The sequence below is a fragment of the Aulonocara stuartgranti genome (genome assembly GCF_965226115.1).
Source record: "Aulonocara stuartgranti genome assembly, chromosome: 3".
In the NCBI taxonomy this organism is placed as follows: domain Eukaryota; kingdom Metazoa; phylum Chordata; class Actinopteri; order Cichliformes; family Cichlidae; genus Aulonocara; species Aulonocara stuartgranti.
The window spans coordinates 68,477,780-68,498,346 of record NC_138941.1 but is presented as its reverse complement, the minus strand read 5'-3'; the positions used below and the strand labels follow the sequence as shown (position 1 = coordinate 68,498,346).

Here is a 20,567-nt window from a genome sequence, read left to right as displayed (position 1 = left end):
GACAATACTCGGTGTATAAATGCTCAATCAACAATCATTTATTTCCATACAATTCAACAGTCAGAGCATTACAACGTCCGGACGGGAGAGATGCTACCAGAGGGTCAGGCACATGTCTCAAAATGGTGACGGGTTGCTCAGCTTTTTATAGTCTCTAGTGGCCCCCAGCTAGTCGTAAAAGCCAAAACATCACATTTTTTCTCTGTTACAGCGCCTAAGTTATGACCTCGGCAGTTGTTTCTCTGCTTTCTGTAAGGTGGGGGTGTGGAATGTGGTCTGTCTATCTCCCCTGTCTTTAGACACAGAGTCTCCTGCTTACAACCTTCTCTTCATGATTCAACAATTAAGCATGTCAAGAAAACAGTGTAACACATTCCCAGCAGATCAAGGATACAGAGTGATGCACATTTATCTAATGAACTAATATGTGAATATGTTCTGTTAACTCAAAAGTATAATGAGAACTAAACTACATACAGCTCACACACTCTATATTAAAGGGTATAATGTGATCTACAGCAGTATTCTAATTCAACTACTTTGATTACATATATAAGGTAACATATAATAACAGAATAATCTAATATTACATTACAACTAGAGCTGGGCGATATGAGATTTTTTCATATCACGATATGTTTTTTTCATTTCAGGCGATAACGATATCTATCACTATATAAGCCAAATAACTATATTTGTAAGATTTAAATGTGCTGTTGCTCACAAGTAAAATGTGAAATAATCAGCAGCTTGTTTTTATTTAAATATTTATTTCCCATAATAAGTTCAACAGGGTAGATGTACTTAAGGAACATGAGACTTTTTCAGATAAATAAAGGCAAATATTGCAAACTACACAAAAGGCAGCCGCTAAAGCGTTTAAGTTTCAAAACAGAACAAACGAAACAGACTACTAAATTGTCAATTCCACTTAGAAACAAAATATTAATTCTAAAAATAAATCTTAGTTTGTTTTACAGAAGAACAGACAAAACTAATTAACTTTTGTCAATATCAAATAAACTGAGAACTAAAAGGAAATTCTCAATCTCTCATTGTTGTATAGCTGAGCTTTTCAAACAGTTTTAACAGTTACTTTAGTCTGACAAAAGCCGAATGACGAATTAGCGCTTCCAGTCAGAGACTGAGGCTACGTCCACACGTACACGGGTATTTTTGAAAACGGAGATTTTCCGTTTCCGTTTTAAAAAATAATCCCGTCCACACATAAAGGCAGAAATGAAGGAAAACGCTGCTATGAACATGCCAAAGCAGCAGGTGGAGCTAGATTCCTAACCGTGCAGAAATGTTGGCCAATCAGAAGTCTAGAAGCCTCGGTGGGAAAAAGTAAACAAAGCTGGGGCATAGAAGCAGAACCGAGTCGTATGTGTGGACTGACAGTAACTGTGTGTATATATGTAAGCATTTAAACACTGCAGAGAGTACAATTAACAGAAACAGTCTTGTAGAAATTCATTTCACCGAAACAATAACGTGGCGCACAGTGTGACGCATGCACCAGTTTATTGTATTTCCAGACTTGCTTTCGGCACAATTTACAGTGCATGCTACTCTGTTTTTTGTCAGACTTGAAATAGCCGAAATACCTTCACACTACGGAACTTCTATGGCTCTTCCGTTCGACAATCTCTCCGGCATTGGAACCATCATCTGTTTTCTCTTCGGTCACGCTCGGTTGATTTTTCTAGTCGGCACACTCATTTCCTCCGCTGGCTGCTTCCCAAACAAACCCACGTGCGGCTTGGCACTTGTGCTGTACGTAACAAGTCACGCGAGGTGACGCTGCGGCTGTGATTGGTTCGGCTCTGCGCTACTTAATTTAGATTGGCTGACCTTTTTTTTTTTTTTTTTAAGAGGACGAGAGCGGCGAGGTCTATCGCGATAGCTTAATTTCTCTATCGAGTAAAAGTTATATCGCGATACATATCGTTATCGTTCTATCGCCCAGCTCTAATTACAACACTCAGCTTACTGAGTGAAAATGAGTCTTCATTTTTCAAAACAGTTCATTCAGTATAACTCCATAAGTTTACTGATCAGACTTGTTCCAAACAATCAGGTTAAAATTACAAGATAAAAAACTAAATACATACCTCACAGTAACTGCACTTGTAGAGTTACTTTCTTGTGTGGATCTGTTGGTGTTTTTTCAGCTGATGTGGAGCTTTAAAAGTCTTCTCACACAGGTCACATTTATAAGGTCTCTCCTCAGTGTGGCTAAACATGTGTCGTCGTAATTGTGCATCGGTTGCAAACAGTTTCCCACACTGATCACAGCAGGAAACATCATTTCCAGTGTGAATCCGTAGGTGATTATTTCGGTACTGTTTGTCACTGAAACTTTTTCCACAAAAGTCGCAGCTGTACGCCTTAATTCCAGAGTGGGTAACTAGATGCCTCTGTAAGTCGCCATTTTGAGCAAAAGCCTTACCACACAACTCAAAACTGTGTGCTTTAAATCCACTGTGGATTAGTTGGTGTTTTTTTAGGCCTCCAGCCAGGGTAAAAGACTTTCCACAAAACTCACAGCTGTAAGGTTTAACTCCACTGTGGATGATTTGTGTGTTTTTAAGGTTTGAGCCTGGGTAAAAGACTTTCCACACAAGTCACAGCTGTAAGTTTTAACTCCACTGTGAATGGTGTGGTGTCTTTTTAAGTCTCCAGCCTTGGTAAAAGACTTTCCACACAACTCACAGCTGTAAGGTTTAACTCCACTGTGAATGATTTGGTGTCTTTTTAAGTCTCCTGCCTGGGTGAAAGACTTTCCACACAAGTCACAGCTGTAAGGTTTAACTCCACTGTGGATGATTTGGTGTCTTTTTAAGTCTCCAGCCTGGGTAAAAGACTTTCCACATAACTCGCAGCTGTAAGGTTTAACTCCACTGTGGATGAGTTGGTGTGTTTTTAGGCTTTGAGTCTGGGTAAAAGACTTTCCACACAACTCACAACTGTAAGGTTTAACTCCACTGTGAATGATTTGGTGTCTTTTTAAGTTTCCAGCCTTGGTAAAAGACTTTCCACAAAACTCACAGCTGTAAGGTTTAACTCCACTGTGAATGATTTGGTGTCTTTTTAAGTCTCCAGCCTGGGTAAAAGACTTTCCACACAAGTCACAGCTATAAGGTTTAAATCCACTGTGGATGATTTGGTGTCTTTTTAAGTCTCCAGCCTGGGTAAAAGACTTTCCACACAACTCACAGCTGTAAGGTTTAACTCCACTGTGGATGACTTGGTGTGTTTTTAGGCTATGAGCCAGGGTAAAAGACTTTCCACACAAGTCACAACTGTACGCTTTAACTCCACTGTGGATGAGTTGGTGAGTTTTTAAGTGTCCAGCCAGGGTAAAAGACTTTCCACACAAGTAACAGCTGTAAGGTTTAACTCCACTGTGGATGAGTTGGTGTTTTTTTAAGTCTCCAGCCAGGGTAAAAGACTTTCCACACAAGTCACAATTGTATGCCTTAATTCCAGAGTGGGTAACTAGATGCCTCTGTAAACTGCTATTTTGAGCAAAAGCCTTACCACATGACTCACAGCTGTGTGCTTTAACTGCACTGTGGATGACTTGGTGTGTTTTTAGGCTATCAGCCCGGGTAAAAGACTTTCCACAAAACTCACAGCTGTAAGGTTTAACTCCACTGTGGATGAGTTGGTGTGTTTTTAAGGTTTTAGCCAGGGTAAAAGACTTTCCACAAAACTCACAGCTGTAAGGTTTAACTCCATTGTGGATGAGTTGGTGTGTTTTTAAGGTTTTAGCCAGGGTGAAAGACTTTCCACACAACCCACAGCTGTAAGGTTTAACTCCAGTGTGAATGGTTTGATGTCTTTTTAAGTCTCCAGCCTTGGTGAAAGACTTTCCACACAAGTCACAGTTGTACGCTTTAAATCCACTGTGGATGAGTTGGTGAGTTTTTAAGTTTCCAGCAAGGGTAAAAGACATTCCACAAAACTCACAGCTGTAAGGTTTAACTCCACTGTGAGTGAGTTGGTGTGTTTTTAAGGTTTGAGCCAGGGTAAACGACTTTCCACAAAACTCACAGCTGTAAGGTTTAACTCCACTGTGCGTGAGTTGGTGTGTTTTTAAGGTTTGAGCCAGGGTAAAAGACTTTCCACACAAGTCACAACTGTACGCTTTAACTCCACTGTGGATGATTTGGTGTCGTTTTAAGTGTCCAGCCAGGGTAAACTCCTTCCCACACTCATCACAGCTGTAGGTTTTCTCCCCCTTTCTTCTGTGAGGTTTGTCGGCCTCCTGAGAGCGCTGACTTCTTGCTCCATGTTGGTCCTGCAGTGACAGAGATACAAACACAGGCAGTGAGTGAAATTCAATCATGGAACAAACTGAAATTGGTGGAATCAGACATGTAAAAAAAAACACATTGTTGGTGTGTTACCACCACCTTCTGGTGATAGTATCACATTACAATGATGTGCTACAATGAGAGTTGTACAAAATGACACTATTGAAGAAATATTGATCATCAAAGAATCTCTTTTACTTCAGAAAATTTTTTTTAGTTCAACTGATGATATTGTTGTTTCAATGTGTGTAGAGAAAATAAGATCTTTGTATTTTCTTGCAACTTCTGTGGTTTTTGGTTGTGAATGTAGATTCTGTACGTATGGAGGAGCCCAGGATGGAAAAGATAAAGATAACAGGCTTTTAAAAACCGACCAGCTGTACACACAGTTTCAATAACAGTGTAACTGTGATGTTCTTCTCACCATTTGTGTTGGAGTCATTGTTTCCTCTGTAGTGGCTGAGCTGAGTCCAAATGGCTGAAATTGTTCCTCTGCTGCACCACCAGACTCTTCTCTTCCTGTTACTCAGCTGGGACACAAAAAGTATATATATTAGGGGTGCAACGATATTCGTATCGATATTGAACCGTTCCATACAGTGCTTTCGGTTCGGTACGCATATGTATCGAACAATACAACATTTGTAATTTATTTTATCAACTTTCCTTCTGACGATGCTGTCTGTGTGGAGCGCTCAGTGAATCTGCGTTCGACTACTCCGCCTAGGCTGCACTGTCGAGCACAGATCCACTGAGCGCTCAAGACAGACAGCATAGACAGAAGGAAGAGCGCAGGGCACCTCCCCCAACCTCATTCAGATCTGGCGTTTGGAATTATTTTGGTTTTCATGTGACGTATGACCCTGAAGGTAAGCGAGTCATGGACTAAAGTAAAACAGTATGTTGGATGTGCCATGCAATGCTCAATTACATGGGTGGGAACTGGTGTGTTAGCGCAGTTAGCTCGTTAACGTGTTGGCCGTCTAGTAGGGCTGAACGATATATCGCATTTGCGATAATATCGCGACATGATCAAGTGCAATTTTCTAACCGCAAAGGCTGCGATTATACTCTGGACATGTCCAAATTCATGGGCTGCATCCTCCTGAGGCCGCATTTGTAGACCGATTACGTCACAGCGACGTGTCGAAGGCTGTCCAAATTACTACCATATCCCAGAATTCATAGCGCGGCCCAGCCAAACTCCAGTTTTAAAATTACTCATACTAATCTTTCTGGGTCACAAAATAAACTTTTAACATATTTTCGCTGCTTCTAGCACCACATTCGCCTCAGCCATGACAGAGCCAACTTCCACAACCGTGGCTTCCAGGAGGAGGCGGTGTCCACGTCATCACCGCGGCTTACAGCAGCATGAGGTGGGTGACTGTGTGCCGCGTGTTTTTTCTAAGGAGGAAGCTAAAATCAATACAGATTTGCCAGTTCATTGGCCCGGTTATGAAGAGACTGTTCATGTTCATGAAAGGACTAAGACTGACAAGTTACTGCCCAAGTCTTCCACAGAACATCTTATCCCTTTGCACAATTATCTAGCATCTCTGTGTATTGATCATGCCACGACCCATGCTTCTAAGAAGTCAGGCTTCAAGACTGTTTTCACTGGAGATGCTAGCCATGAGGCTCAGCAAAGCCCCTGTGGGACTGAGACCCAGGCCAGGTTATCCAGAGGCTGATTTGGAGGACTAACTTTGCTCTGGACCTCCCGAAGAGCCTGTTGCTGCTTCCATGGGGGTCATTGAGCAGTTTGTGTAGACTCTTCTAGTGTCTGCTGGGGGTTCAGGCGAACCACCCCAGCACTTCACAGCTCCCGCTCCACCATCAGTTCCTGCTGAGTGCTCTGGAGAGCCCGCCCTGCCGTCTGTGGTTGCCATGCCGTCACCTGCCATGCCTCAGCCAGAGGTTTTCGCACCTGCTCGCCCTGCCACGCCAGCTGGATGTTCAGCCGAGCCCATCCAGCATCCTGCCATGACAGCTAGAGGTTCAGCTGAGCCCGTCCAGCATCCCGCAGCTTCCACGTCTGGTTCTGTCTTGTTACTGATCAAAAAATCGTAAAGTGAGCTTCTCCACATTACAGTGGGCACTGGAGAACATCATCTATGTGGGACACAATTAGATAGTAAGTCCTAAGTCCCTTGTCTAAAAGGATTCAGCAAGGTAATCCATTCTAAATTCTTCTCGATGCATGCTCAATCATTCAGGTAAGTAAATCTCAAAAAGTTGATTCTGTTCATCTGGACGTAGCGTTTTCAGTGGGAGAAACGTTTCGTCACTCATCCAAGTGACTTCTTCAGTCTCAGCTGACTGCAGGTTTCCCCAATCTTATAAACAGTAACTAGAACCACTGAAGGAACAATGGGCTGGTAGGTCAGTTCCTTCATCATAATTATGTAAATTCTCATGACCACGGATCAAAGACCACTGATCAATGGCCATGAGTACCATTCACAGAGAGTTGGGGAATGGCTGCAATCACAGCATTGTAAGATGGCAAAAGATGTCCCCTTAGTCCCCCTCCGCGATTCAGAGATGGTCTTTCCCTTCTCATGTAGATGGCCTCCTTGACGCCACGCTCAAACTTGCGTTCCTCCCTGTCCAGGATGTGTACATCCTCATCAGTGAAAGAGTGTCTACTGGCCTGTAGGTGTTGTGGAGGCAGATTTTTCTTCTCATGTATTAATCACATATTTAATCATATCACATTAGTTATAGAAATATCACTTTCTCACTTTACTATAGCACTGAGCTCAGCAGTATGGCCGGGATCCAGGTTTTGATTGCATGATTTTTTTTTCCTCTTTCAGAAATATGGAACAGAAAACATGGAGTATGAAGTGTGTAGAAACTGAGGAATGCAGTAAAGAGAAGTGTGTTTGTGTGTGTCTGTAAGAAGTGATGGAAAGAGATGTGTTAAAATATGGATAGAAGAATAAGAGAGGGAAAGTGTTATTGAGCAGTGATGAAAATGATATTATAAGTGTCTCAGTCTGTTATTACAGGTTACTACGGAACTGGATCAATGTCCACCATGGCATAGCAGCCAGAGCAAAATGATAGATTAACATAATTGGAACCACACCGAGCCTGTGTTTTGGTTGAATATTATTCAGCTTCATCCCCATGTATATCTTACACTAAAGAACAAGCTTCGAGGACAATCAATGTCTCCCAAAAGACAAATGCAGTTCGAGAGCAAAGGCGTCGGTTTCAAGAGTCAACAAGGTGAACAGACAGCAGCACTGCCCTAAATCTTAAACCTTAAAGGGTTCAGCAGCACATACAAATGTCATCGTAGACGGAAGCATACGCTCCCAATCACAAGCCGAGAGGTTCACCAAATTCAAATCAAATTCAAATTTTATTTGTCACATACACAGTCATACACAGTACGATATGCAGTGAAATGCTTAGACAACTGCTCGTGACCTAAAGAAAAAAAGACTATGAAGACTTTTCCAGCTTTGTGTGTCTGTTAAAACGCTTTTTACAAATCCTGCTGGAATATGTCTGGTTACATCTGCAGTCAAAGTAAGATGGAAATAATTGAACAAGCGAGCAAACCATCAACTTCTCCCAGCATGCCGAGCTAATGATTAGTAGGTGTTTTTTTCCAAACACCCTCTCAACCTTCTCTCAACGTGATCACAATAAACTGTGAACAGACACCGAGGAGAGCAGCCGAAGACTTCATTCAGGAGGTGTTGAAGTACTCCGACTTCGGGGGCACTACTGAGCCGACAATGGAGTTAGGCATGTTGAACTGGGCTCACGCCTGTCTAGCTTATATTTTAACAATTCCAAGCCCCTTTTAAAGGATAATTTAAACGAACTATCACTCCCCCTAACACCTGTGACCGACGGGGAAAAACGGACCAGTAGTTACAACCGGAAGGGCATCTAAACCCGAGGGGCCAGCATACTTATACTTAAGCAAGTGGGAGCTCGTCGCCTAGCTTGTCGCCTAGCTCGCAGTCAGGAAACGCAATGGAGTATGAAGGTCTGAAATCGGACATCCTGTCCTCTCTTAAAGATGATATCTCTACGATTATCAGGTAAGTACTGACAAGTCCGCTTGCAGAGGATTTCGACTACCTCAAGTACAAATTAAGAGAAGTTAAGACGGAGATTGCTAACAACACAGCAGCAGTCCGCTCAGAAATTAACAACGTCAAGTCCGCTACTAGCGACCTGAAAGAGGGTTTATCATTATGGTCGGAGAAGGTTGTCAGCCTCCAAGAGACGGCTGCAGGATTACAGACTGAGCTGGCTTGCTTAAAAGAAAAGAATGGAGATATGGAGTCAAGAATGCGGAGGTGCAATATTCATATTATGGGTGTTGCGGAGGATGCTGGTTCCAGCTCGACCAGCTCAGTTTCTACTCTATTGAAAGATGTTCTGTAACTGGATGAAGAAATCCTGGTGGACCGCTCACATAGAGACCTTGCTCCCAGAAGATCTAACGGGAAACCTCGAGTTATCATCGCCAAACTCCATTACTACCAAGACTGCGTCAATGTGCTACGGCAGGCCCGGGAGCGGTGCAACACAAGGGGAACCCTGTGGCCATCTTTCCTGATTACACCGCGAGCATTGCCAAAGCTTGCTCCGCTTTTAAGGACGTGAGGAATCTGCTTCGAGGGCGTCAAGATGTCCGCTACGGAATAATGTTTCCAGAGAGACTGTGTATATCTTTTAGGGGCGAGAGTAAGGAGTTTCTGGATCCAGAGAAGGCAATGGTGTACGTGAAAAACGGCATCTTACCAAGTGAAACTGCCGGGTGAAGTTCCCCTCCTGACTGAATTGTTTCTAGCCAGTCGCAGATGATGAGGCTTCGCAAGACACAGGGTTTGGTGCACAGTAGAGCTGGGCGATATAAGATTTTTTCATATCACGATATTTTTTTTCATTCCAGGCGATAACGATATCTATCACGATATAAGCCAAATAACTATATTTGTAAGATTTAAATGTGCCGTTGCTCACAAGTAAAATGTGAAATAATCAGCAGCTTGTTTTTATTTAAATATTTATTTCCCATAATAAGTTCATCCATTAAGCGGACGTGAATGGATGGATGAAGTAGATGTACTTAAGGAACATGAGAGCAGACCAACATAGAGTGAAGAATGGTTGGGTTGGCCACACATTCCATTCCAACTTTAACTCTGAAGAGGATTGGATATCCTTATTGGTAAAAGCATCCCTTTTGCTGTATCAAGCATTTTATTTGATCCCGTGGGCCGTTATATTATTGTTGCTGGCCAACTTTATGGACTCAGACTAATTTTAGCCAGCATTTATGCTCCAAACTGGGATGATGAAAACTTCTTTGTCAATTTACTCTCAGAAATTGCAGATATGATAACATACAATCTCATCTTAGCTGTGCTTTCTAGCCTAGACCGATGGTCTAATAAGGATACTCCTAAATCAAAACCCACAGAAATTATTACATGCTTTTTCCAATCCCACGGCGTTGTTGCCTTTTGGCGTTTTCATAACCTTTCATCAAGGGCATACTGCTACTACTCTCCTGTCCACAAAACATTCTCTCGGATAGATTTTTTTCTTTTATTGATAAACGTGCTCTTCCACTGGTTGAAACTTGCAATTATCAATCTATTGTTATTTCAGACCATGCTCCCCTAGTGATGAGAATGCACATCCCTGGTGCCAATCGCATATACTGCCCCTGGAGTTTTAATCCTCTTTACTCTCTAATGAAGCATTCATGAATTTTAGAAAATCTGAGATTAGAGACTTTCTTGAACAAAACCAGACCCCTGGGATGTCTATTTCAGTCATATGGGAGTCACTGAAAGCCTATCTTCGGGGTCAAATTATCTCATTTTCAGTAGCAAGAAAAAAGCTGACACTGAGCACTTGAAACAGCTATTATATGATATTTTGTGGTTAGATATAAACTACAGTCACTCACCATCGGAAAGCACCCTTAAAGAACGTCAGACCCTCAAAATGAAATTTGATCTTATTTCAATACAGCAAGTGGAGCAACCTATCCTAAAGTCTAGACGTACTTTCTATGAGGAGGGAATTGGCAGTGTCTTAGCACATCAAATACGTCAAAAGTCATCCAAACAGTTCATCTCTGAAATAGCTGATGAACAGGGCCTAAAGCATACAGACCACGCAGAAATCAACTCCTGCTTCCATCAATTTTACTCTTATTTATATACCGCAGAATCACGCCAAGATGAGTCTGCTATGGACAGTTTCCTTAGTTACCTCAGTATAACCACAGTTGACCCGAAACTGGTTACTGAACTCGAAAGGGACCTCTCTATCCAGGAGGTCATGATGGCGATTGGTGGAATGCAAAGTGGCAAGTAGGGCTGCCACGATTTGTCGACTAGTCACGATTACGTCGACTATCAAAATCGTCGACGACTGACTTAATAGTCGACGTGTCGTTTGAAGCTTTGTAAGATCGCAAAAGACGCAGGAATAAGTAGCAGGATTTAAGAGTGTAATAACGGACTGAAACAGAAGATGGCAGCACTGCATGTACAAGGATGCCAGCTGCCGTTAAACCCCGAAGAAGAAGAAGCAGCTGTGTCCCAGAATTCATAGCGCGGCCCAGCTTAGTTTCCAACAATGGCGGTAGCTAGTTAGTTTTAATATTACTCTTATTATTCTTTCTGGGTCACAAAATAAACGTTTAACATATTTTCAGGCGAGAATGTAGCTGTGTAAACCTCAAATATCTGCTCAGTTTATCAGGACACCACATATTTTCAAAAGCGCTCCGACGTTTTCGGAGACGTCTGTTACCCACTAGCTCGATAGCTAGCCGGGGGCTAGGTCACTAGCGCCGTGAGAACACCGGACTCCCGGCAAATTGTTTTCAAACCCACCGCCGTCTTTCGCGACTCAGGTTAAATATATATGAGTCACTTAGATAAATTAAAAATGTTGTTGTTTGGCTTTTTTTTTTTTTTTTGTATTTTATTTGTTCCTGAGTAAATCGGTTTGGCTGAGATTAAAGTTATAGTTTTTACACAGCTGAATAAACGTCAAGCAGACAGCTGATTATCAGAAGTGTGAGATGCTGGAGAATATACTCCGGTGTCCTGTTATATTTTAGATAGCAAGGATTTTATTAAACTTTACCAAAACAATCTGCAAATTTCATTAAAATTGAATAAACTATCATCTTGTCTTCATTTTTAGTTAGCACCTTAAAAGCTTAAAGCTGTAAGCTAATGATAGTTATATAAGAGCAGATGCTGCTGGTGCAATAAACTGTAGTTTTACGTCCAGTGGATGATGATCTGATTAGTCGACTAATCGCATAAATAATCGGTGACTAGTCGACTATCAAAATAATCGTTTGTGGCAGCCCTAGTGGCAAGTCCCCTGGACCAGATGGATTTTTGATGACATTTTCTAACGAACTTGCACCACTTCTGCTGTCAGTCTTTTTGGAGTCCTATTCATCTGGCACTCTCCCTCCAACTATGAGAGAAGGGTTTTTTTCATCCATCCATTCCGCTTCCGCTTATCCTTTTCAGGGTCGCGGGGGGCGCTGGAGCCTATCCCAGCTGTCATAGGGCGAAAGGCGGGGTACACCCTGGACAGGTCGCCAGTCTGTCGCAGGGCTAACACACAGGGACAGACAACCATTCACACTCACATTCACATTCACACCTAGTGGCAATTTGGATTATGATTGTGATGGTTCTGTTCTCTTTGTGATTACAGGAGCTGCCCTCAGGTTCAGACCTCAGCACCAGTCAATGACAGCAGACAGATCATCCAACATGTTCACATGTTAACTGCAAAATTAACTGATGAAAACAGTACAAAGGTTAAAGTACCACATGTGCTGTCAGTGAAAGCTGCAGCTGTTTTATTGATAAAGTCAAAGACAAAAAGTCAAAAGGATTAATCACCCATGTATAGGGATGGGTACCGGTGTCCGGTGCCATGATGGCACCGGTTCTGACATAAACGGTAGTAACCAGACCGAAAAGCAGCGCACATTTCAGTGCTTTATTTCGGTGCTTTTTTTTTCCTGAGCTGTGATACACTTCTAGCCAATCATTTTACGTTTCCCAGGATAGTAGGCGGGGCCAGGTACGTACGTTCAGTTAGAGCAGAGCTACAGATTAAAAATGTCCAAGGCGAAGCGGTCAAAAGTCTGGCTGTACTTCACAGCAAAATATGCAAACTCAGCAGCAACAAGTGCTTTAAGCTGATACTGTGATACTGTCAAAGGAGGTAACACCTCGAATCCGATGAAGCACCTGGCGACGCATAGCGTTTTTTTAAAAGCCGAGAAATGCGCCGTATTTGATAGCTTGCTGCGAGACCTCACACTGTGCACGTTGGGTGGGTTGCCAGTTATCGGACCCGGAGCAACATCCCCCAAAAACCCGAAGAATAGAGTCCTGGCCCCTAGCCCTGCCAGTGTAGCAGAAATGATGAGGATGATGATGGCAGCAGAAGCCGTTCTTCTCTGCGTGAGTCGCTTAATGTTGTTCGAGTGTAATTTACGTTGAGTAGGCTAACCACGTTATTACATTAATGCATGTAAGGTGAACTAGCAAACATCATCATAGCTACATGCGGCTGTCTTCTTGTTTGATGGCAGATACTCCCTTCACCCTGGACAAAAAGGCTAAAATGACCAAAGAAAAAGAGGGAAACTGTTAAACATGAGAGGTTTTTGGACAAGGTTTGTGTGTTTTTTTTCCATTGTTTAAGCACTGCTTCCAGCCAAGAGTGATACCATATATGCCCCATAGCTGCAGAAAAGGCTAACATTGTTATCTTTTTACAAAAAACAGCTGAACATGAGAGGTTTTTGGACAAAGTTTGTGTTCTCCATTCTTTAAGCACCGGTTCGATCACCGGCACCGTTTCAAAAGTACCGATTTGGCACCGGTATCGGATAAAACCTAAACGATACCCATCCCTACCCATGTAACTGTGTCACTATATATCCGCATTAACATAGCCGTGTTTGGTGTTTCAGAGAGCTGCTGATCTCAGACCTGCACAGCTTCCATTTTAAACACTTGATGTACTCAGCTGCATGAAGAGCACATTTGAGTTTCTCTGACACAATTAAATAAAACCTGATGGAGGTCAAAGGTCGTCACTATAAACTTGTCATCTGGAATTCTTTCTGGTTTTTTTGCCGATAATGTGTTATTTACCATAAAGTGATTCAGAGTTATTTATACCAGAGTAACCAGAGAGGATAACATATTTTTAAATATACAACTTTCTACAGGACTGAATATAATATCTTTATGTAAATGTCCGGAGACTCTGGAGAGTATCCGAGTATTTATGACGTTACACAAACCAAAAGTCTCCATCACAGTGTTCATGAAGATGAGGAGTGCTGAAGATTTCCCAGTGAGGGAGCTGCTGGTGAAGATGATGAGTTCCGCTTGATCAATGCCATGAGCTTCGGTCTTCCTGGTGTTTCTTGAATGAAGCCTCTATGGGCAGAAATCTGTGCCATCAGAAACTGAATATGAATAAGTTAAATTTGAATTTGAATTGCTCAGATTGAATCTGAATTGTAACTTGAATAAATGCTTTTAAAAACTGAATATGAATTATCCTAATTTGAAATTCAATTTATTGGATTGAAAATGATCATCACTAAATTGAAATTTAATTTTATATTTTGAAAACGAATTAATTGGCTTTGAAACCGCATTTTATCCTTTAAAAATTCAGCTCTCGAATAATTTCAGATTCACTTCTCACCATTCAGTTTCAGTTCTACAATTCAATTTCAGTTCCAAAATTCAGTTTTTTGGGATTTACATCCGGTTCCGGTTCAAGAGTAGTCAAGTGCAGATTAATAGAACTACGTTTTACTAGCGGACCGAAAGTGTTACCGATGGGAATCTACAGCGTCTTGAGCTGAATTAAGACTTCAGAAGTCATTCGTCATGTCGAATGACCAGCGGATAAACTCTCAGGTTAGTAATAAATGAATTACATGTATAGGAACAAGCGTCATGTTAACAAATGATAGCCATACAGTAACTTTTATGCTTATTGTAGCTGTTAGCTAAAAATGCTAATTTAGCGTAGTTTGCCCTGAATTCAGCTTTAACAAACAAATATGATCAACTGTTTCTAGTAGAATTCCAAAGTTGTCATCTTCTACCCTCTCAGAGCCCTGTATGCTTGCAGAGACCCCTACAGTAGGGAAACATGCAAAACGGTGTCCAAACCTTTGTATTTTAGCTTTATTTATGTCTTTAGCTTTATTATTTATTTATGTCACACAATATTCGAAGCACATAGCCCACACTGTGGGAATTTACGACTGTGCATAAATCCTCCTAATATTGGTATGATCTGAGCTCAGACACTGACTCGCATGGGGGGAGCTGCAGCCTGTGATGTGAGTGAGCTGATGGAGAAACGCAGCCAACCAGACAGAGGAGAACTAAAGTTCAACCAGGTACCAAAGCAAATCATTCGTACTGTACAAATAATGTAAATATGACGGTGTATCACAAAAGATTGATATCAAACTGATCGCTTGACCCATATTACGTTACTTGCTCTTCAAGTGAATCAACAAATGGCGAAATGAAAAGCCGATCAACAACAATGCTGTTTCTTTAGAGAGTCTTAGCTTACATGTGTGTTTATTTCATTTTTTCAGTTGTTACCCTCCACGGCTAAATAAATCGGTTTCAGTTATGTACTGAAATATAAGAATGGATATAAGGGGCTTCTTTCAAAGAAAAAACTCTGGTAGATGTTATTTTATATATTATGCTTTGTATGTTGTTCAGTATATCTATGCAAAACAAGAGGAACTTCAATACACAGCAGTATATTCACAGTTTAAACCAGATATTTACATACACTTTGTGGAAAACAGAAGAACATTTTTTTTACTGTACAACATCAATTTAGAGTAAACTTGTTTTGTTTTGGATAAATAAGTATTGAAATATATTTTGAATTAATTAAATGTCAGAATAAAGAGAGACAGAGCTGTCTATTTTTTATCACTTTCATCATATTTAGGAGTACATATACACTAAGTTTATTGTTAATTAATAAGAAAACTGCAGACGATTCCATTCTGAGCTGAAGAAGCTTCTGATAGGTTAGTAGAGTCCATGTGAGTAAATTGGTGGCACAGCTGTGGATGCATATCACTTGCACCTCCGAGACCTGTCATTTGACATTTTCTACCTATAAGACCCAGAGAGTTGTCAAATGACTGGTAGGCTTTTGGCTTCAGCGAAGTGGAAGCTAAATTGGCTAGTCATTCATATGTTAATTAGGCTGTTACCTAGGAATTCTGGAGGGAGGGGAGTGGGGGTGAGTGATTGAGGGGGTGGGGGGAGCTGCTAAAAGCTGTGAACTTCCCTTTTGTGTTTCATCTTGATGCATTCTCAATCATCCAGGGAAATAAATCTCCAAAAGTCACCAACTTGGAGTGTTTCAGTTTGCCGTCTTAGGGAGAAATCAACACACGTGGGTGTATGTCCTTTGTTGCTGAGATTTATTGATAAAAACAGAACAAAAAACCAACAATTTGTACACATTTTTACAAATAATAATAAAAAGTGAGTGAGTGAGTACATTTCAACATTCAAAGGAGGAGATACTGGAATTATAATTAGTATCTATGCATGCATTTGTGATTTTGTTTGACCTTCCCATTGCTCACAATTTGAATTTGTTCACACTGCAGATGAGGAGACTGCTTCTCTGCAATCACTTCAATCAGCAATCCTGGCACTGCCAAGGTGTCTGTAGTCTGCATTTACCACATGTATATCTGTTGCAGTGAACACATCGCACAGTGGCACGATTGTATCATATATATACCCACTTGTGACACACCCCAGTGCCACAGTGGCACGGACACAACCCTCCACACTGAGCCCTGGAAAAAGAGCCACATGTCAGGTCAAACACAACTGCAAGAGCAATCGTGCCACAAGTTGTTGAACAGGATTACAGTCTGTTTATAGCAAAGTATGCCTGTAGCACTGCATCTGTGTACACCCAGTGTAACGAGAGCCCTGTCTCCGCAGTCTGATGCGTGATGTGTGAAGGGTCCGGGCTGTGAGGATTATGGCAGTGATGACTTTTCCCAGGAGAAGCTGGGACCCTGTTTACTAGAAGGTTTTAAAATTTCTGTACTTTTAGGTGACAGGAGACATGTGGCCTGGTCAAAACACAGAGAGCTGCACTCTAAAAGATCTTTAAACATAGTAAACATACCTTGTGTGCCACAGATTGCTCCCAAACACGAGGGGACAAGTAATACCTCTAAAACACTTAAGTTGGCTTTATTAAACATTAGATCTCTAGCTGGGAAAACATTTTTAATTAATGATTTAATCACTGAGCACAGCCTTGATTTTATGTTTTTAACTGAAACTTGGTTGGACCAAAGTAACAGTGGAGCTGTTCTCATCGAGACGACCCCTCCTAACTACAGTTTTATCAGTGAGGTCAGGGCGAGCAGGAGAGGAGGAGGGGTTGCTGTCTTATTTAATGAATCATTTCAATGTAAGCAGCTATCTCCTGGAAGTTTTCAGTCTTTTGAATATGTGGCTTTACAGCTGAAGGCCCCATCCAAAGTTGTGTTTCTTAATGTTTACAGGCCTCCCAAATACTGCACAGACTTTTTTAATGACCTCAGTGAACTGCTGTCTGTGATCTGTGTTGATTTTGACTGTGTAATTATTGCTGGGGATTTTAACATTCATGTGGACAACCCTCAGGACAAAGGGACTAAAGACCTGAGTAACACTCTGGGCAACTTTGGGCTGACTCAGCATGTAACAGAGGCCACACATAATAGAGGACACACTCTTGACCTACTGATCTCCAAAGGCCTGAGCATTTCAAAGGTTACTGTGTCTGATGTGGGCCTGTCTGATCATTACTGTGTTTTCTTTGAAAGTAAAATCTCAGCCCGCACAAATATATCAACAACAGTGATCACAAAACGGTGTATAACTGAACACAGTAGTGCAATTTTTAACCAGGTCTTCCCATTAACACCTGACCTGCCCAGAGGGTCAGTCAATGAGCTCGTCAATAGCTTCAATGCTAACATGTTAAATGTAATGGACACTATTGCTCCCATTAAGGTGAAGGTTATCTCTGGAAGGAAAAAGTCTCCATGGAGAAACTCCACACTGGTGAAAAAAGAAAAAAGAGAGTGTAGGAAAGCTGAGCGCAGATGGAGAAAAACAAACCTCCAGGTTCATTATGACATTTATAAAGAGAAACTTCACAATTATAATTTACAACTGAGGAATGCAAGGAGGTCCTACTTCTCTGACATCATCACTAAAAACAGCCATAATGCTCGGGTCTTATTTTCTACAGTTGACAGGCTAACAAACCCCCCTGTGTCAGTGGCAGCTGAACTTCATTCGACCATGGCCTGCAATGACTTTGCCAAATTCTTCACTGAAGAAATCCAAAAAATTAGACAAGCAATTGGTACATCAACAGCAGATCCAGGATATGTACTGTGTCCACCAAAAAACTGTTTAAACACCATGAAACAGTTTCAACCTATTAACAGCAAAGACCTGGAGGACATCTTAGGTAAACTGAACTCCTCCTCCTGCTGTTTAGATGTCCTGCCAACAAGTTTTTTCAAAAAGGTCTCAAAGACTTTAGAGTCAGACCTGTTACAGATCGTCAACTTTTCTTTATTATCAGGTGTGTTTCCAGAATCACTAAAAACTGCTGTAATCAAACCTATACTGAAAAAGGACAATCTTGACAAGACACAAATGAACAACTACAGGCCGATCTCAAATCTCCCGTTTTTAAGTAAGATCATTGAAAAAGCAGTTTCTCAACAGCTCAGTTACTTCTTAAAACAGAATAATTGCTACGATGCCTTCCAGTCAGGTTTTAGACAGAACCACAGCACTGAAACCGCTCTGACCAAAGTGTTTAATGACATACAGTGGGGCAAAAAAGTATTTAGTCAGCCACCGATTGTGCAAGTTCCCCCACTTAAAATGATGACAGAGGTCAGTAATTTGCACCAGAGGTACACTTCAACTGTGAGAGACAGAATGTGAAAAAAAAATCCATGAATCCACATGGTAGGATTTGTAAAAAATTTATTCGTAAATCAGGGTGGAAAATAAGTATTTGGTCACCTCAAACAAGGAAAATCTCTGGCTCTCACAGACCTGTAACGTCTTCTGTAAGAAGCTTTTCTGTCCCCCACTCGTTACCTGTATGAATGGCACCTGTTTGAACTCATCATCTGTATAAAAGACACCTGTCCACAGCCTCAAACAGTCAGACTCCAAACTCCGCCATGGCCAAGACCAAAGAGCTTTCGAAGGACACCAGGAAAAGTATTGTAGACCTGCACCAGACTGGGAAGAGTGAATCTACAATAGGCAAGCAGCTTGGTGTGAAAAAATCAACTGTGGGAGCAATCATCAGAAAATGGAAGACATACAAGACCACTGATAATCTCCCTCGATCTGGGGCTCCACGCAAGATCTCATCCCGTGGGGTCAAAATGATCATGAGAACGGTGAGCAAAGATCCCAGAACCACACGGGGGGACCTGGTGAATGACCTGCAGAGAGCTGGGACCAAAGTAACAAAGGTCACCATCAGTAACACACTACAACGGCAGGGAATCAAATCCCGCAGTGCCAGACGTGTTCCGCTGCTGAAGCCAGTGCATGTCCAGGCCCGTCTGAAGTTTGCCAGAGAGCACATGGATGATACAGCAGAGGATTGGGAGAATGTCATGTGGTCAGATGAAACCAAAGTAGAACTTTTTGGTATAAACTCAGCTCGTCGTGTTTGGAGGAAGAAGAATACTGAGTTGCATCCCAAGAACACCATACCTACTGTGAAGCATGGGGGTGGAAACATCATGCTATGGGGCTGTTTTTCTGCCAAGGGGACAGGACGACTGATCCGTGTTAAGGACAGAATGAATGGGGCCATGTATCGTGAGATTTTGAGCCAAAACCTCCTTCCATCAGTGAGAACTTTGAAGATGAAACGAGGCTGGGTCTTCCAACATGACAATGATCCAAAACACACCGCCCGGGCAACAAAGGAGTGGCTCCGTAAGAAGCATTTGAAAGTCCTGGAGTGGCCTAGCCGGTCTCCAGACCTCAACCCCATAGAAAATCTGTGGCGGGAGTTGAAAGTCCGTGTTGCTCGGCAACAGCCCCAAAACATCACTGCTCTCGAGAAGATCTGCATGGAGGAATGGGCCAAAATACCAGCTACTGTGTGTGCAAACCTGGTAAAGACCTATAGTAAACGTTTGACCTCTGTTATTGCCAACAAAGGTTATGTTACAAAGTATTGAGTTGTATTTTTGTTATTGACCAAATACTTATTTTCCACCCTGATTTACGAATAAATTCTTTACAAATCCTACCATGTGGATTCATGGATTTTTTTTTCACATTCTGTCTCTTACAGTTGAAGTGTACCTCTGGTGCAAATTACTGACCTCTGTCATCATTTTAGGTGGGGGAACTTGCACAATCGGTGGCTGACTAAATACTTTTTTGCCCCACTGTATGTCTGAATACAGACAGTGGAAAAATGTCAGTCCTAGTTTTACTGGATCTCAGTGCAGCATTTGATACAGTTGACCACAACATATTACTCAAACGACTGGAGAACTGGACAGGTCTTTCAGGAACTGTACTAAACTGGATCAAAACATACGTAGAAAACAGGAAATACTTTGTATCAATAGGTAACTTCACATCTGAGCAGACAAGTATCACATGTGGAGTTCCCCAAGGTTCCATCTTGGGACCCCTTCTGTTTAACATCTACATGCTCCCACTGGCACAGATTATAAACAACAACAAAATAAACTATCACAGCTATGCAGATGACACACAAATATATATCACAATGTCACCAGGAGACCGAGGCCCTGTACAGGCTCTTGGTAAATGCATTGAGGAAATCAATGACTGGTTGTGCCACAATTTTCTCCAGCTAAACAAAAACAAAACTGAGGTAATAGTCTTTGGCGCCAAAGAAAAACGATTACAGGTCACCAGAGAACTTCAATCTATACATCTAAAAACCACAAACCAGGCGAGAAATTTGGGTGTAGTGATGGATGCAGACCTAAACTTAGAAAAACACATTAAGACAATAACAAAGTCAGCTTACTATCACCTCAAGAATATATCAAGGATAAAAGATCTGATGTCTCAACAGGAC

General features: G+C 41.7%; 1 protein-coding gene across 10 annotated transcripts in view; it reads right to left on the bottom strand.

Moving 5' to 3' along the window:
- LOC309693526 (uncharacterized protein) overlaps positions 1-20,567 on the bottom strand; it is a 311,788-nt gene that overhangs the window by 173,634 nt on the left and 117,587 nt on the right. For 4 of the 10 annotated variants that reach the window (XR_014272662.1, XR_014272665.1, XR_014272666.1 and 1 more), the window contains 2 exons: positions 4,747-4,852; positions 2,115-4,306 (listed from right to left, as the gene is read on the bottom strand). The exons of 4 other annotated variants lie outside the window; for them this stretch is intronic. Coding sequence is in view for 1 of the 6 variants with exons in the window: in XM_082512836.1 (XP_082368962.1) it covers positions 2,507-4,306; positions 4,747-4,764 (1,818 nt within the window). In the remaining 5 variants the exon portion in view is untranslated. Of the gene's footprint in view, positions 1-16; positions 4,307-4,746; positions 4,853-6,252; positions 6,291-20,567 lie in introns of those variants that run through there. 2 more of the 10 variants (XR_014272668.1, XM_082512836.1) reach the window with 2 other exon arrangements.